This window comes from Aptenodytes forsteri, unplaced genomic scaffold, assembly GCF_000699145.1.
Source record: "Aptenodytes forsteri isolate BGI_AS27 unplaced genomic scaffold, ASM69914v1 Scaffold216, whole genome shotgun sequence".
NCBI lineage: Eukaryota > Metazoa > Chordata > Aves > Sphenisciformes > Spheniscidae > Aptenodytes > Aptenodytes forsteri.
The window spans coordinates 1,997,208-2,012,015 of record NW_008796114.1 but is presented as its reverse complement, the minus strand read 5'-3'; the positions used below and the strand labels follow the sequence as shown (position 1 = coordinate 2,012,015).

General features: G+C 45.3%; 1 protein-coding gene across 1 annotated transcript in view; it reads left to right on the top strand.

The window, feature by feature from the left end:
- Nucleotides 1-14,808, top strand: part of CHD4 (chromodomain helicase DNA binding protein 4) — a 27,788-nt gene that overhangs the window by 1,522 nt on the left and 11,458 nt on the right. The window contains exons 2-28 of the mRNA XM_019474095.1: nucleotides 700-827; nucleotides 1,017-1,208; nucleotides 1,600-1,718; nucleotides 2,136-2,377; nucleotides 2,464-2,591; nucleotides 2,727-2,862; nucleotides 3,308-3,489; nucleotides 3,623-3,862; nucleotides 4,817-5,020; nucleotides 5,126-5,331; nucleotides 5,572-5,703; nucleotides 6,006-6,102; nucleotides 6,492-6,683; nucleotides 6,771-6,971; nucleotides 7,965-8,102; nucleotides 10,138-10,259; nucleotides 10,372-10,545; nucleotides 10,863-11,004; nucleotides 11,491-11,622; nucleotides 11,735-11,852; nucleotides 12,067-12,191; nucleotides 12,483-12,720; nucleotides 12,887-13,059; nucleotides 13,206-13,386; nucleotides 13,487-13,573; nucleotides 13,726-13,832; nucleotides 13,918-14,051. Coding sequence (XP_019329640.1) covers nucleotides 700-827; nucleotides 1,017-1,208; nucleotides 1,600-1,718; nucleotides 2,136-2,377; nucleotides 2,464-2,591; nucleotides 2,727-2,862; nucleotides 3,308-3,489; nucleotides 3,623-3,862; nucleotides 4,817-5,020; nucleotides 5,126-5,331; nucleotides 5,572-5,703; nucleotides 6,006-6,102; nucleotides 6,492-6,683; nucleotides 6,771-6,971; nucleotides 7,965-8,102; nucleotides 10,138-10,259; nucleotides 10,372-10,545; nucleotides 10,863-11,004; nucleotides 11,491-11,622; nucleotides 11,735-11,852; nucleotides 12,067-12,191; nucleotides 12,483-12,720; nucleotides 12,887-13,059; nucleotides 13,206-13,386; nucleotides 13,487-13,573; nucleotides 13,726-13,832; nucleotides 13,918-14,051 — 4,270 coding nt within the window. The remainder of the gene's footprint in view (nucleotides 1-699; nucleotides 828-1,016; nucleotides 1,209-1,599; nucleotides 1,719-2,135; nucleotides 2,378-2,463; nucleotides 2,592-2,726; nucleotides 2,863-3,307; nucleotides 3,490-3,622; nucleotides 3,863-4,816; nucleotides 5,021-5,125; nucleotides 5,332-5,571; nucleotides 5,704-6,005; nucleotides 6,103-6,491; nucleotides 6,684-6,770; nucleotides 6,972-7,964; nucleotides 8,103-10,137; nucleotides 10,260-10,371; nucleotides 10,546-10,862; nucleotides 11,005-11,490; nucleotides 11,623-11,734; nucleotides 11,853-12,066; nucleotides 12,192-12,482; nucleotides 12,721-12,886; nucleotides 13,060-13,205; nucleotides 13,387-13,486; nucleotides 13,574-13,725; nucleotides 13,833-13,917; nucleotides 14,052-14,808) is intronic.

Sequence of the window (14,808 nt, the reverse complement as noted above, 5' to 3'; positions counted from 1 at the left end):
GGGGGCCCCGTGCCGCGGGGGGGGGGGGGGCAGGCAGGGAAGGGGGGCGCACAGATGGGAGCGTGTGGTGGTGGGGAGCTGGCATGTGTTCCTCTGGCTGGGCAGTGAGCTTGCTAGCTGTTGGTGCAGAGGGAAGGGGTTGGGGGAAGGTTGTGTCAAATCCGGATCCGAACAGGGTTGCTGAGTAACAGCTTTCCTATGGAGGAGGACAAGTAGTGGCTTACTGGCCTATATTTTGCATGCAGCTGTAGGATGCTCTGCACTGCTGAAGAGGCTAGATAGTTGTGGGTTTCTTTTGTGGAGACCCATGGACTGAAACAGTACCCTAGTCAGGTTCTCAAATGTATTCACTGTTTTGTCTCCTTTAGATGTGGCCATCTATTTTATGCTTGTTCCTCTTCTCGTTGGGTTATGGCAAACTTCTGGTCCTCAAGATCTGGGTGTAACTCTGGTTGGAGAAGGAATATTGTGGAAATAGGCGGTGTTGGGGGGAGGGGGAAAACCATGTGCAGTGGTAACTTATGATATGATTACCTAGTATCTGTTGTGAACAGTAACAGAGTAAGCAGTTGTAAACACTTCTATGTTTGTAAGTGTGTAGCAAGAAGTTAGATGAGTTGAGTGATCTCTGTGAGAAGTGGGCTATGCTGTAGTGCACAGATGAGGTTTGAATGAGACATGTCGCCTCTTCCCCTCCAGAACCTGAAGAAGAGCCAGAAGAAGAGCTGCTGTCAGAGGCTGACACCCCCAAAATCAAGAAGAAGAAGAAGCCCAAGAAACTAAAGGAACCCAAAGTGCCCAAGCTCAGCAAGCGTCAGAAGAAGGAGGTAAGGAAAAGGATGCCTAAGGTCACACTCTAAAGTATGGATATATAGGGTGAGGGTGCTTACTGTTGTTGGCCTATGGCAGCAATCCTTTGTATGAACCCTCTAGAACTTGGGGAGAGTGTGGTGTTTAGTGCTTATCCAGGGTATTTTCTCACAGCTGCCTGATCTTCTCTCTCCCTCCCTCCCCAGCTGGGGGACAGCTCTGGTGAGGGGAATGAGTTTGTGGAGGAAGAAGAGGAGGTTCTGCGCTCGGACAGCGAGGGCAGTGACTACACTCCTGGGAAGAAGAAAAAGAAGAAATTAGGGCCCAAGAAGGAAAAGAAAAACAAAGCCAAACGCAAGGAGGAGGAGGAAGAGGAGGAAGAAGATGATGACTCAAAGGTGAGAAGCTACCCTGCTGACTGAGTGCTTGTTCCTCATTGCCATCTATCTGATTTTGGGGATCGTTGTGCTTTCCATTTGTGATGGCACATGGAGTTGGGGCTGTTCAGTCTCTTCTTTCTCCACTAGACCTGCTTGACTTGACCGTTTTCCCACCTTGCATTCCTTCCCCTCTTCTGCCTTAAACACACCTAGAATGTATATTGAATCCAAAGACTTTTCCCACCTTCACTGATGTTCTATTGAGGCTGTGTCCTATGGCAGTGATAAGTGGACAGGGGGAAAAAAAAATGACTCCATTGGGTCATCTGTAGATATGTGGAAGTTCTGCTCTTTCCTAGAGCAGAACTAGAGCTTTTTTCTCAGAGTTGCTGCAATTTTCTTTGCGCAGGAGCCGAAGTCATCTGCTCAGCTCCTGGAAGATTGGGGAATGGAGGATATTGATCATATCTTCACAGAGGAGGATTACCGCACTCTCACCAACTACAAAGCTTTCAGCCAGTTTGTCAGGTGAGCTACAAGCCTGCGCTTGGAAGGACTCTGGAGCAAAAAAAGAGATGGGACAAGGACTAGGTTCCTTGTTCCTAGAGACACTAGTGTCCTACCTAGAGCAAAAACAGAAGCAACAGTAAAATAATTGATCCACATCTTTTTTGTTTTCAGTGATTGAGATGATGCAAGTCCTCACTCCCAGCCCCCTTTCTTCCCTAGTATGCTAAGTTCCATTTCACCTTCCAAGCCCCTGAGCATTTGCATCCTCCACGCAGAGTGAAGGATGGGAGTGGAGAGATTCATTGGTTGTTGAGATCAGAGATTAGAAAGGAATGTAGTTTGAGATAGAGGTGCTGATGGGGGTGGTGGCGGGGAGGAATAATGATCTAGATTTCAGGGTGATTTGGTAACTCCGCCTTCCTTAACTGTACGCAGGCCACTTATTGCAGCCAAGAACCCTAAAATAGCAGTGTCGAAGATGATGATGGTACTGGGAGCCAAATGGAGGGAGTTTAGCACAAACAACCCCTTCAAGGGAAGTTCAGGTGCATCTGTGGCAGCTGCTGCAGCTGCAGCTGTTGCAGTAGTGGAGAGCATGGTGACGAATGTGGATGCTGTCCTGCCACAGCCCCCTGTAGATGTGCCGCTCCGGAAAGCCAAGACAAAGGAGGGTAAAGGTGAGATGAAGAATCTGGCAGGATGGTAGAGGCTGAGTGGTGTCAAGGCACTCATCCATCTGACTCGCAGGGTCCTCTGTTCTCAGGACCCAATGCCCGGCGGAAGCCAAAGGCGAGTCCTCGTATTCCTGATATCAAGAAACCTAAAACAAAGAAGGTGGCACCTTTGAAAATCAAACTGGGAGGATTTGGTTCCAAGCGTAAAAGATCATCTGTAAGTGACACTCCTTCCTTGACCTTCTGAGGAGGAGGTGATGATGTGCTAGAAATGCTGGGATGCGTGTCTGATTGCTGCCCCCAGCATGCGTGCCTGAGTAGCATAGCTTTTTTTTTTTCTTACCTACTTCAGAGTGAAGATGATGATCTGGATGTGGAGTCAGACTTTGATGATGCCAGCATCAACAGCTACTCTGTTTCAGATGGATCTACAAGCCGTAGTAGCCGCAGTCGCAAAAAACTCAAAGCTGGGAAAAAGAAAAAGAAAGGTATTGATGCTTGCTGTCAGCTGGAGACAGAAGCACAGCTAAGTGTGTAGAAAGATTAGAGGAATGTCTGTGCAGAATTTGGGTATTTAACAGCATACTTGAGGGAGGAGAATTGTTTGTGAAGGAAGAACCGATATTATTTTTAATAAGGAAAAGGTTTTTGGGAGTTCTTTCCCTCCTTGGTAGGGGAACAGACAGAGTGCTGAGTTTTCCTGGCCTCAACTACACCTTTAATTTCATGGGTGGAGAATGAGGCACAAAGGGGCTTGTTTTACTCCTGTTCCAGCTCTTGCTCCCTGCCCTGTTTACGTACCTAGATAGAGCAGGAGTTTTGGATTCTGGATCTCTGTATTACTATGTAGGCTGTTGGGAGAGTACCCCCCCTTGCTGTAGGAACCCTGTACCTGTGGCTTGTACTGCTGTAACTCCTCACCACCCTCTGCAGGTGAGGAGGACTCCACAGTGGCTGTGGATGGTTATGAGACTGATCACCAGGACTACTGTGAGGTGTGCCAGCAGGGAGGAGAAATTATACTGTGTGATACCTGCCCTCGTGCCTACCACATGGTTTGCCTGGACCCAGACATGGAGAAAGCCCCAGAGGGCAAATGGAGCTGCCCACACTGTGTGAGTACCGGATTCCCCCAAACTGTGCAAGAGATCATGGAAGGGGACGTCAAGTGACTTGGGGCTGCTCTTGTGTGGTAATAAAATAATCACAAATGTGTGACTTCGGTTTTCTGATTTCCCTCTCCTATAGGAAAAAGAGGGCATTCAGTGGGAAGCAAAGGAGGATAACTCTGAAGGTGAGGAAATCCTGGAGGATGTTGTGGGGGATGCTGAGGAAGAGGATGACCACCATATGGAGTTCTGCAGAGTCTGCAAGGACGGAGGAGAGCTGCTGTGCTGTGATGCCTGTCCTTCATCCTATCACATCCACTGTCTGAATCCCCCGTTGCCAGAGATTCCCAATGGAGAGTGGCTGTGTCCTCGCTGCACTGTGAGTTTCTGCTAGTACCATTCTATTGCTACAAGAGGTGATTGATCTAATCCCTTTGGATCATCATATTTTCCCGGAAATGCTTAATCCTCTAAAGAGTCTATCTCCTCTTACCCTTTTGTCATAAAACATCAAGGCCTGGCTTTTTGTGGCTGAATTGCGCTTTGTCGATTGGCTGCTTTCTCCAGACAGCAGGAAGGACAGGGTTACAGCTGCTGAGGCTCATAAGGTTTGCCTATGTGCAGAGTAGTTGGGCAGTTTTGGGTCCAGGATGCCAAGGCTCAATTTTCTTGGATCCTGTATGTATATAGAAACAGGAGAATGAGTGCAAGCAAATTCAGTGCTTAAAAAAATATTTTAAACTGATGCTGAGCCAAACAGGTTTTTTTCCACTGCAAGCTCTGTAATGCCAAGCCCTTTCTTAGTAGATGGTTGGGAGAAACGTCACACTTCTCTAGGAAGTTCTTGAAATGAAGTATTATAAATGGTATTAGGTGTTTTCATTAGGTGATAAGGACTTTTTAAGATGATGAACAAAAAAGCTGCTTCAGGACGTATTCCTATGCTGGGCTGGTAGTTCTACAGCAAAATATTTTCTGTACAAACTTTTGTTGGAGTTGTGGTTGGATAGACTACTGGGCTTGTCAAGCCTAGCAATTCATGTATTTCATGTAGAATTTCTGAATTGGTGTGGCCTTGGGGAGACAACTAAATTGAGATGCTGAATTCAGTTGGGGGTTTGTCAGTCCTAGAAAAAAATACAAACTGGAGAAAGCTCCAAGAAATGCTGGAGATATGAGCTTGAAAGCTTCCAAGTCCAAAAAGCAAATTCCATCTGCATAGTAAAGCTCTAATGAAGGAAGAGAACTGTGACTCGGTATGTTTCTACTCCTCAGCACTTGTGTGTTAGAGTACGTATGCTCTGATGTAACAAGCTCTGTTTTAACTTTTCAGTGCCCAGCTTTGAAAGGAAAGGTGCAGAAGATCTTGATCTGGAAATGGGGTCAGCCCCCGGTTGGCCCCCCTCCCCCACGTCCACCTGATGCAGACCCTAACGCTCCTCCCCCTAAGCCTCTGGAGGGTCGGCCTGAAAGGCAGTTCTTTGTCAAATGGCAGGGCATGTCCTACTGGCACTGCTCTTGGGTGTCAGAGTTGCAGGTGAGTGGAGGACTCTAACAATGTCATAAGGGTGGATAGTTGGGAGGAGATATTTTGGATGGTTGGGGGGAAAACACCTACTAACTGCTTCTGTCCTGACTCCAGCTGGAGCTGCACTGCCAGGTCATGTTTCGTAACTACCAACGCAAAAATGATATGGATGAGCCACCCTCAGGGGACTTTGGAGGGGAAGAGGAGAAAAGCCGAAAGAGAAAAAACAAGGACCCCAAATATGCTGAGATGGAAGAGCGCTTCTATCGATACGGGATCAAGCCTGAGTGGATGATGATCCACAGGATCCTTAATCATAGGTAGGGTGAGGTAGCAAAGAGGATTTTCAACAAAGATCTTAAGCAGGGCTAAGGCAGAGTGGATAAGCAAAACTGCAATATGACGGGGGGAAACAGTGGGAGTTCTTTTATTGGTATGACAGACGTTGTTCTTCTGTTTCTGTTGCTTCGTTAAGGGATCCTTTCCTCCTCTCCCATTTGAGTGTATTGGGTGAAAACTGTCATTTCACTGTGCTTAGGGCTTACTGGTTTCTTCCACAGTGTGGATAAGAAGGGGAATGTCCACTATCTGATTAAATGGAGAGACCTACCCTATGACCAGGCATCCTGGGAAAGCGAAGATGTGGATATCCAAGATTATGACCTCTACAAGCAAGCCTACTGGAATCACAGGTAAGAGAAGTATCTAGAGGTTGTGTTCCTTTCCTTTCCCTTAAGAGAAAACACTGGAATATGTCAGCCCCTAGCACTGGCTGGATTAATATATGGAGATAGCAAAGCACCACCTCGTTGCTGACCCCTTATTCCTTTGGGCAGGGACCTTTTGCTTCTCCACTAGTTCATGAAGGTTCCAGACCTGTTCTCTTGAGCCTATTTGAGTTGGGTGATCGCCCTCCTATTCTTTGCAATAGTTTTCCCTCGATCTGTTACAAAAGCCATTAAACTTGCATGTTCTTGGGACTGTCTTTGCATAGGGAGCTGATGAGAGGTGAAGAGGGCAGACCTGGTAAGAAGTTAAAGAAAGTGAAGATGCGGAAACTGGAAAGGCCCCCTGAGACTCCCACGGTAGATGTAAGTTACTGTTTATTGCTTAGGAGCCATCTGATATACCTACTTATTTTGGGGAGAGAGGCAGGTAAACAGGAAACCGAAGAGTGAAGAGCATATGGCTTACAGTTCCTTCCTGGTCCAAAGAACGAATGGGTTATAGAGCCTTCAGACAAAGGCCCACCTTGTCCATTGGATGAGACACTGGCTGGCTCTTGGTGAAAGGGCTTTACAAAAAAAAAAAGCTTTTTGCTGGATACCTTTGGCCATTTGGGAATTTTGTCTGGCACTAGTCTGGTCGTCATCTGTGAAGTCTCATCTGCACTAGGGAATATATGGGTGACTGGGAAAGGAGTCTTGGTAGCTGTCTAACTAAGGTAAAGGATCTCAACTCTTTGTTCTTTCCACTGTAGCCAACAGTGAAATATGACCGGCAACCAGAGTACCTCGATGTAACAGGGGGGACCTTGCATCCCTACCAACTGGAAGGACTAAACTGGCTGCGCTTCTCTTGGGCCCAGGGCACAGATACAATCTTGGCTGATGAAATGGGTCTAGGAAAGACTGTGCAGACAGCTGTGTTCCTATATTCCTTATACAAAGAGGTGAGAGCTGGGAAATCACTACCCAAGGAGATTCTGCCTGTGTTAGCGGTTGCATTCATCTAATGCTCTTACTGACTCTATTTGTAGGGCCACTCAAAGGGTCCCTTCTTGGTGAGTGCCCCACTGTCCACGATCATCAACTGGGAACGAGAATTTGAGATGTGGGCCCCAGATATGTATGTAGTGACCTACGTTGGGGACAAAGACAGCCGGGCCATCATCCGTGAGAATGAGTTCACTTTTGAGGATAATGCTATACGTGGAGGCAAAAAAGCATCCAGAATGAAGGTACAGAACTCTGCTGTAACACAAGCCTGAACTGAAAGAAGAGCTGCACTAGACTGGCTTTCAGCAGCTGAGATTCAGATACTCTGATGTCCCTGGGAACTGATTATACCTGTAGTTTCTAAGGGGAAATGACTGCAAATTGATGACTAGTGGGCGTTTAGACTCCTGCTCTAGACTGTTTAAACACTCCTACTAGTCTGAACTAATTCAGTACTGGAAAAAGAGTTGATTAAGGTAATACTGACCGTAGGCGAGTCCCTCTATCTCTTCTACTTAATCTATGAAGTTGTGCATCACTTCTACAGATCTAAGTCAATGTCAGAAATGCCATTGTATGAAAAAGACAAACATAGAAAAAAAGTATAAACTTTTTTAATCTTTCTGAGGAACTGGCTGACAGTGAGGCCATACGTAGGCCACATCTGAGAAATTGCATTCTGTGCCCAGATAGGAGGGAAAAGCCTGATCTAGGTGGCTAGTTTTTGTAGAACTTTAGTCTTCCTAATAAAAGCAAGATGGGAGCTAAAGCTTTTCCAGTGGCAGAGATAGATAGATAGGACTCCTTTTGCTTCCCTTGAAATTGAACTGCATTAAGTACTAACAGTAATTTAAAGTTCCATGATAAACTACTTATCTCTTTTAAGTCTTAGCTTTTTGATGAGCCATCCTTCTCCAAATCTCGTTTTCCTAACATGCTTCTATTCGTTGCTTATTTGTTAAACTTCTGTTACAATATTTGGTAACTGTCCAGAAGTAGCAGGTACTGAGGGGGTTGAGGAGACTTACATGTATAAGAGAGTAATGGGGGATTAAAAGGCTGGAATGGTTTGGGTAGCATTTTGAATCTTGTGACAGGAAACTGTGGGTGTAAAAAGTTTTTGATGTGCTGTTTGACTAGGGCTTACCAGAACAACTTGATGGAGAAACACTGCATCTACTTTGTCCTGGGGCATTCCCCTATCCCATTACCATGTTCATCCTTTTCCTTTGCAGAAGGAGGCTGCTGTGAAGTTCCACGTGCTTCTCACCTCCTATGAACTGATCACAATTGATATGGCCATACTAGGCTCTATTGACTGGGCCTGTCTCATTGTGGATGAAGCTCACAGACTGAAGAACAATCAGTCTAAGGTACGGAGGAGCATAGGTGGTTTATAGGCATGGCATATGTTGCAGGGGGAATGGGCAGAGAGTGTTCAGAAGATTAGATAGCTGCTCCTAAGCACATAAGTTTGTCTGCCAACTCTTAGTCATTTGTTCAATAGTAAATTTGATGCATTATTAAAAAAAAAATAAAAATCAACAGCCTCCATTTGGAGACGGATTATCATTGGCAACAACTTCACTTTTACACATATCACTGGCTAAAACAGCTTTCTCTCTGGGTGAATAGGCGACTGGTGTACACTGGAAAACAGAAAAAACTGGATGTCGTTGTTGCTCTCAAATACAAACTGGCTTCTCTGAAAGCAGGTCATATATCTGCACCATCTCTGTTCTGGAAAGGTTTACCATACTGAGTATAAAACAAGCTGCAGGAGCACAATTATCCTGCTTCCGGAGTAGGCTTGCTCTCTGCATTTGTCTAACTAATTAGATGTTATAGAAATGGGAGAGGTGGGCAGAGGTGTTAAATGCCTGGGTAGATGCTGAAAGCCATATAGCTGCTTTTATATGAGGCTGCACCTTAACTAAGCTTGTTTGAATTCAGTAGACTTGACTGTACTTTCTTAGTCCAGTCCCTCCCTAAGCCCTTGTGCCTTAATTCTGGTATTGATTTGTCTGTCTTCAGCTGGGTTCTAGTGCTCAGTATGTAAAAACAATTGTTATTGGAAATCTGGTTTTATAGGTTCTTGGAGACCGTGTAAGACAAAATTGCCTCGATTTTATCTTTTTTTGTTTAAACGGCTTTAGCTTTTTGGATCTTGGCATGAGGCATCTTTCTGAGACATCACAGCTGTGCTTGCAGTCCAGTTTCCAGATCTTTTTTTTTATTGTAGGCACTAAGACTGGATGGCATTCTATGCTTAGCGTTGAAATTATTGGAAGTAGTAATGAATGCTTACTATTAATATTCATTAATTGAAAGAGGATGTAAAGGCTCAAGGTTACACTATGACTAATAGTTATAATTGGTTATCCACCAAGACCATTAAATCTACCTTTTTCTAGAGCAGTTTCCTGTCCCATAAGGACAGCTTCAGGTGATTGGCAGCAAGACAGGTCAGATGCTTCTTGACAGATTGTGATTATCTACCAAAGTTTTGCAGATATAATCAGTAACTTCCATATTTGATTCCAAAATGAGAATGTTTTTTGACTATAACTATGTCGAAAGATAAATCCCTGTGGAGGCCACTAGAAGGATCCTTCTGGTGTGATAACCAAAACATAAGCGATGGTGGTTCTCTTTGTGGTTTTTTTTTGTTTGCCATCTTGTAAAAGCTACTTTCATTGTTTGACCTTCTATCATGCTAAGTATAAAATAAGCAAAGAAATGGCCAAGCTCATAAACATTACTGCTTTATTGTCAATTTGTGCTTGTGAACATCGTACACTTTTGCTTTTCACTTCAGCACTTTAACTGCTCACTACCTCTGTCTGGAATTACTTCATTGTTGTGAAAACCAGCACAAATTACCTTAAAGGCACATTGGCAAACTCTTAGCTCTTTCTCCTCTGCTTGTTCAGAGCTCTGGACATTGCCAGGATTGATAGGAATAGGAAGAGTGACTTAGCTATTTCTAGAATTCTCAAGGCAGAGTAATTGTAAGAATGTGGAACACTAATTTAGCAAGAAAAAGTACATAGTATATCAGTCTGGAAATTATTGGTGGTCTGAAAGAGCTTGTAACTTAAAAGAGCAAAGGAAACCTAACAGCACCTGATGGCTTGTAGGATTTGCTGCAGTCATGTTTTAGTTATGCAGAACAATGATCCAAATGAGATCAGTCTAGTGACCCTGACTGGAACGTGAACTACTTGGAGCTCTTGTCCAGACAGCTGATGTGATCTAAATTGAACCCTAGCTTGCTGTCAACTTTTTTTCTAGGAGAAACTATTTTTTTGTAGGCTTATGACTTAATAAGCCTTTGACGTGTTTGTGTGTTTTGTTTTGGTTTTTTTTTTTCCCCCCACCACTTCTTCCCTGCTCTCTACTTCCCAGTTCTTCCGTGTGCTGAACGGTTATTCCCTCCAGCACAAGCTGCTGCTTACAGGAACTCCTCTGCAGAACAACCTAGAAGAACTGTTCCACCTGCTGAACTTCCTAACGCCGGAGAGATTCCAGTATGTCTTGCAGTGCAAGTCAGCCTGCCTGTCTTGTCACTCCTATCCCCTTCCTCGTTTTTTTGCTTTTTTTCTCCTTTGTGGCTTTTGCTGAGTGTCTCTTTCTCTGCAGTAACTTGGAGGGCTTCCTAGAAGAGTTTGCAGATATTGCCAAGGAAGACCAGATCAAGAAGCTGCATGACATGCTGGGCCCACACATGCTGAGGCGTCTCAAAGCTGATGTTTTCAAGAATATGCCATCTAAGACGGAACTCATTGTCAGAGTGGAGCTGAGCCCCATGCAGAAGTGAGTGTGAGGATGAAGAGAGCACCTGCTGTTGAACTACTGTTGCTCTGTTCTGTTTCAAAGAGGATGCTGAAACAGCCTCATCCTCACTATAGGGCTTTCCACACAGTGGACAGGAGGAAGATTTCCTGCTGCCACTATAGCAGAGGGAGGACTAATCCTGTTCTCTGATGTAAGGGATAAAGAGATAGTGAATGACACTGGCAGAGCCTAGGTAGCTGGCAGGTAATGCCGGGAGCTGTGCAGAGTTTAGCAAGAGAGTATGTTAGTCATTCTTATGAGGGGTGTCTAAGCTGTAATTTTTTTTTTCTTTTCAGGAAATATTATAAATACATTTTGACAAGAAACTTTGAGGCACTGAATGCACGGGGTGGTGGTAACCAAGTCTCCTTGCTCAATGTTGTTATGGATCTGAAGAAGTGCTGTAACCACCCCTACCTCTTTCCTGTGGCTGCTATGGTATGTTCAGTCACTTATTCTGTATAAGCAAATTCCCTGCTGGCTGTTATCAGGGAGACAGTTAGCTCCCTAGCGAAGCATGGAGTAGTTCCCCTTCCTCTCTTTCTGCTTCTATGTTGGTTTTTTGTCATCCTGTCTTTATGTAGACCCAACATGCTGGAAGGTCTTTCCTTTTCCAGTATCTTTGTATGACAGGTAGGACCTATCTTGTGACTCATGCAAGATGGTGAAGATGGTAAGAGTAGGGACTAAGTCAATAAGAAAGAGGAGGGCATCTAGGAATCAAATTGCAAGAGAAGAGGCACAGGGTAGCACTGATGTTTCCTATAAGTAGTGCTACACATTGTGGTTGTGCCAAGCTAACTGACCAGACATGAGTCAGCATCTGATGAACACAGCTGGGAACTAAGACCCAAGCTACATCCCTTCAAGCTGTTTTTTCCCCCATCCCCCCTTACTCCCTTTCTTTTCTCTTTTTCTTCTCAGGAAGCTCCAAAAATGCCAAATGGCATGTATGATGGTAGTGCCCTTATTCGAGCCTCTGGAAAGCTGTTGCTGCTCCAGAAGATGTTAAAGAACCTTAAGGAAGGAGGTCACAGAGTGCTCATATTCTCTCAGGTATATGGGGAAAAACCTTAAGGCTGGGAGTTCTTTTTCTGAGAAAGGAGCCTGTTGATCTGGTATTCCCTTGTCCCTCACTCTTTTGTGGTGGTGTTTTTCTGATGTGCAGATGACTAAAATGTTGGACCTTCTAGAAGACTTTTTGGAACACGAAGGGTACAAATATGAGCGGATTGATGGAGGAATCACAGGGAACATGCGACAGGAGGCTATTGATCGCTTCAATGGTACGGAGTCTCCTACTTTCTTTGCCAAATGGAAACTGTTGCCTTGTATGTGCTTAGCAGTTGACATGGGATTGTTGTGGCCCAAGTCTTCCATTGCTCTTCTGGAGTCTTAAATTAGTAGTGATTCCCCCTCAGGTGATGTGGGTCAGATACAAATCCTTGTTTGAGTAATGCACTCTCCCTTGATTACTTTTGTTCTTTCCTTTTATCTAAGCTCCTGGTGCTCAGCAGTTCTGCTTTCTGCTTTCAACTCGAGCTGGGGGTCTTGGTATTAACTTGGCCACAGCAGATACTGTGATTATCTATGATTCAGACTGGAACCCCCACAATGATATCCAGGTGAGTCTGAATGAGACCACTCAGTATGGAGTAATCCTGAGGAAGAGGGGAAATGAAATCTCAGGAGGAGTGAAGGAATGTGAGACTTCCCCTCTAGAAATACGCAAAATTAGAGCAGTGAGGATGGGTAGAAGATGGGAAGTGAAATAGTGGAGGGTTCTTACAGGGCCCAGCCTTCACTAATGTTAAGAGCCAACATGAAGGCAACTGGGAAACTTGTGGAGGTAGGTGGGGTGTATCAGACAACTACTTGTGTAGCTCTAGACTGTTCTGAGCACATCTCTTTTCTAGGCCTTCAGTCGTGCACACAGAATTGGACAGAACAAGAAAGTGATGATATACCGCTTTGTGACAAGGGCCTCAGTGGAGGAGCGTATCACTCAGGTGGCCAAGAAGAAAATGATGTTAACTCATCTGGTAGTGAGACCAGGGTTGGGCTCCAAGACAGGCTCCATGTCCAAACAAGAACTTGATGACATTCTCAAATTTGGCACTGAAGAGCTCTTCAAGGATGAGGCTACTGAGGGGGGTGAGTGCCTGGGAGTAGAACTGAAGGAGGGGAGGTCTGGCTCCTTATTTAGCGAGCGACTGTAGGCACAGTGCTGATTATAGCTCTACAGAGAGGTCTAGGGTGGCATTCCCTTTCCTAGTTCCTTGAGATCCACACGGCAACTGTGCCTGTGCTCTTCCCTCAGGGGATAACAAAGAAGGTGAGGACAGCAGTGTCATCCACTATGATGACAAAGCAATTGAGCGTCTGTTGGATCGGAACCAGGATGAAACAGAAGATACAGAACTTCAGGGTATGAATGAGTATCTCAGCTCCTTCAAGGTGGCCCAGTATGTGGTTCGCGAAGAGGAGATGGGGGTGAGTATGAGGTGGATGTCAGCTAGTATCTTCTGCTGAAGTGTGTAGGATCAATTAAGCAAATTGAGCTCTGCTTTTAAGGGCAAGCAGGCATTTATCTGCTCAGGTTGGAATTTGGCTCTAAACTTGTTACCTCTCTGTGACAGGAGGAAGAGGAGGTTGAACGAGAGATCATTAAGCAGGAGGAGTCAGTGGACCCTGATTACTGGGAGAAACTGCTGCGTCACCATTATGAACAGCAACAGGAGGATCTGGCCAGGAATCTGGGCAAGGGCAAACGTATTCGCAAGCAAGTCAACTACAACGATGGCTCGCAGGAGGATAGAGGTACAAATCCACAGGAACCTGAGGGAGAAATGGGTGTAAGTATATGTTGCTGGGAAGTAACGGAGTAGCGTCTCAGGCTCACGTGCTGTTTTTCTTTCAGACTGGCAGGATGACCAGTCAGATAATCAGTCAGACTATTCAGTTGCTTCTGAAGAAGGAGACGAGGACTTTGATGAGAGGTCTGAAGGTAAGTTCTGGTGAAGCCAGAGTTCCTGGGTCACTTTCTCTGAGTGTGGGAACAGCTGGGACTTGATTTGGGTGATTTATACACTTTGTGGTGCTGCTCTGCAAGGGAAATATTCACACAACAATATGCTGTGCATTGTCTCTCCTCCTTAGCTGCATTTCTCTCTTCAGCAGCTCGTCGGCCTAGCCGGAAAGGCCTGAGAAATGATAAGGATAAGCCTCTGCCTCCCTTACTTGCCCGTGTGGGAGGGAACATTGAGGTAGGTAGTACCAGGGTAGGCGTTTGCATCCTAGCTGCTTCTGTATGGCTCTTGCCATATCTGTCTGTCTTCTCCTCCGTTCTAGGTCTTGGGTTTCAATGCCCGCCAGCGGAAAGCCTTCCTCAATGCTATCATGCGCTATGGAATGCCACCCCAGGATGCCTTCACCACTCAGTGGCTTGTTCGGGACCTCCGTGGCAAGTCAGAGAAAGAGTTCAAGTGAGTCTGCGTTAGGCAGGGATGGAAGACTGGCAACATCTAGTCCCTTTGGGGAAGAATGAGAATTGGGCCTTTTCTGGCCTTTCCTTAGAGACTACGTTTCCTTAACGTATTAATTGATTCTTTGTGGGGGAATGAAGTATAAGCTGGGAGAGACTAGGGGGTTGTTCCTAGTTCTCTTCCTTGGACTTGACTCATCAGTGACCAAAAGCAAATGCTTTTAGAGGAGTAGCACAGCCATGCAAGCATGTAATGCATACTCTCCCCGAGTCCTTTTTGGAGTTATGGTTGTTTCTGGCTTAAGACTCAAGTCAGCTGTGTGTCCTTTATGTATGTAGTAATTCTGTCAGGAAATTCTCCCTTGAAGGAGCCTGGAACCCTAGAACTTGTGTTACTATGGGTTTAGGAGTCTCGGGGTGATTTCCTTTGTTGGTGGTTTAACCCGGCAGGCAGCTAAACACCACACAGCTGTTCACTCACTTCCCCCCCTGCAGTGGGATGGGGGAGAGAGAATCAGAAAAAACAGTAAAATTCATGGGTTGTGATAAAGACAGTTTAATAGGACAGAAAAGGAAGGGAAAATAATAATAATGATAAAAGAATATACAAAACAAGTGATGCACAATGTAATTGCTCACCACCTGCCAACTGATGCCCAGCCAGTTCCCGTGCAGTGGTCACCGCCCCCCTGGCCAACTCCCCCCAGTTTATATACTGAGCATGATGTCATATGGTATGGAATATCCCTTTGGCCAGT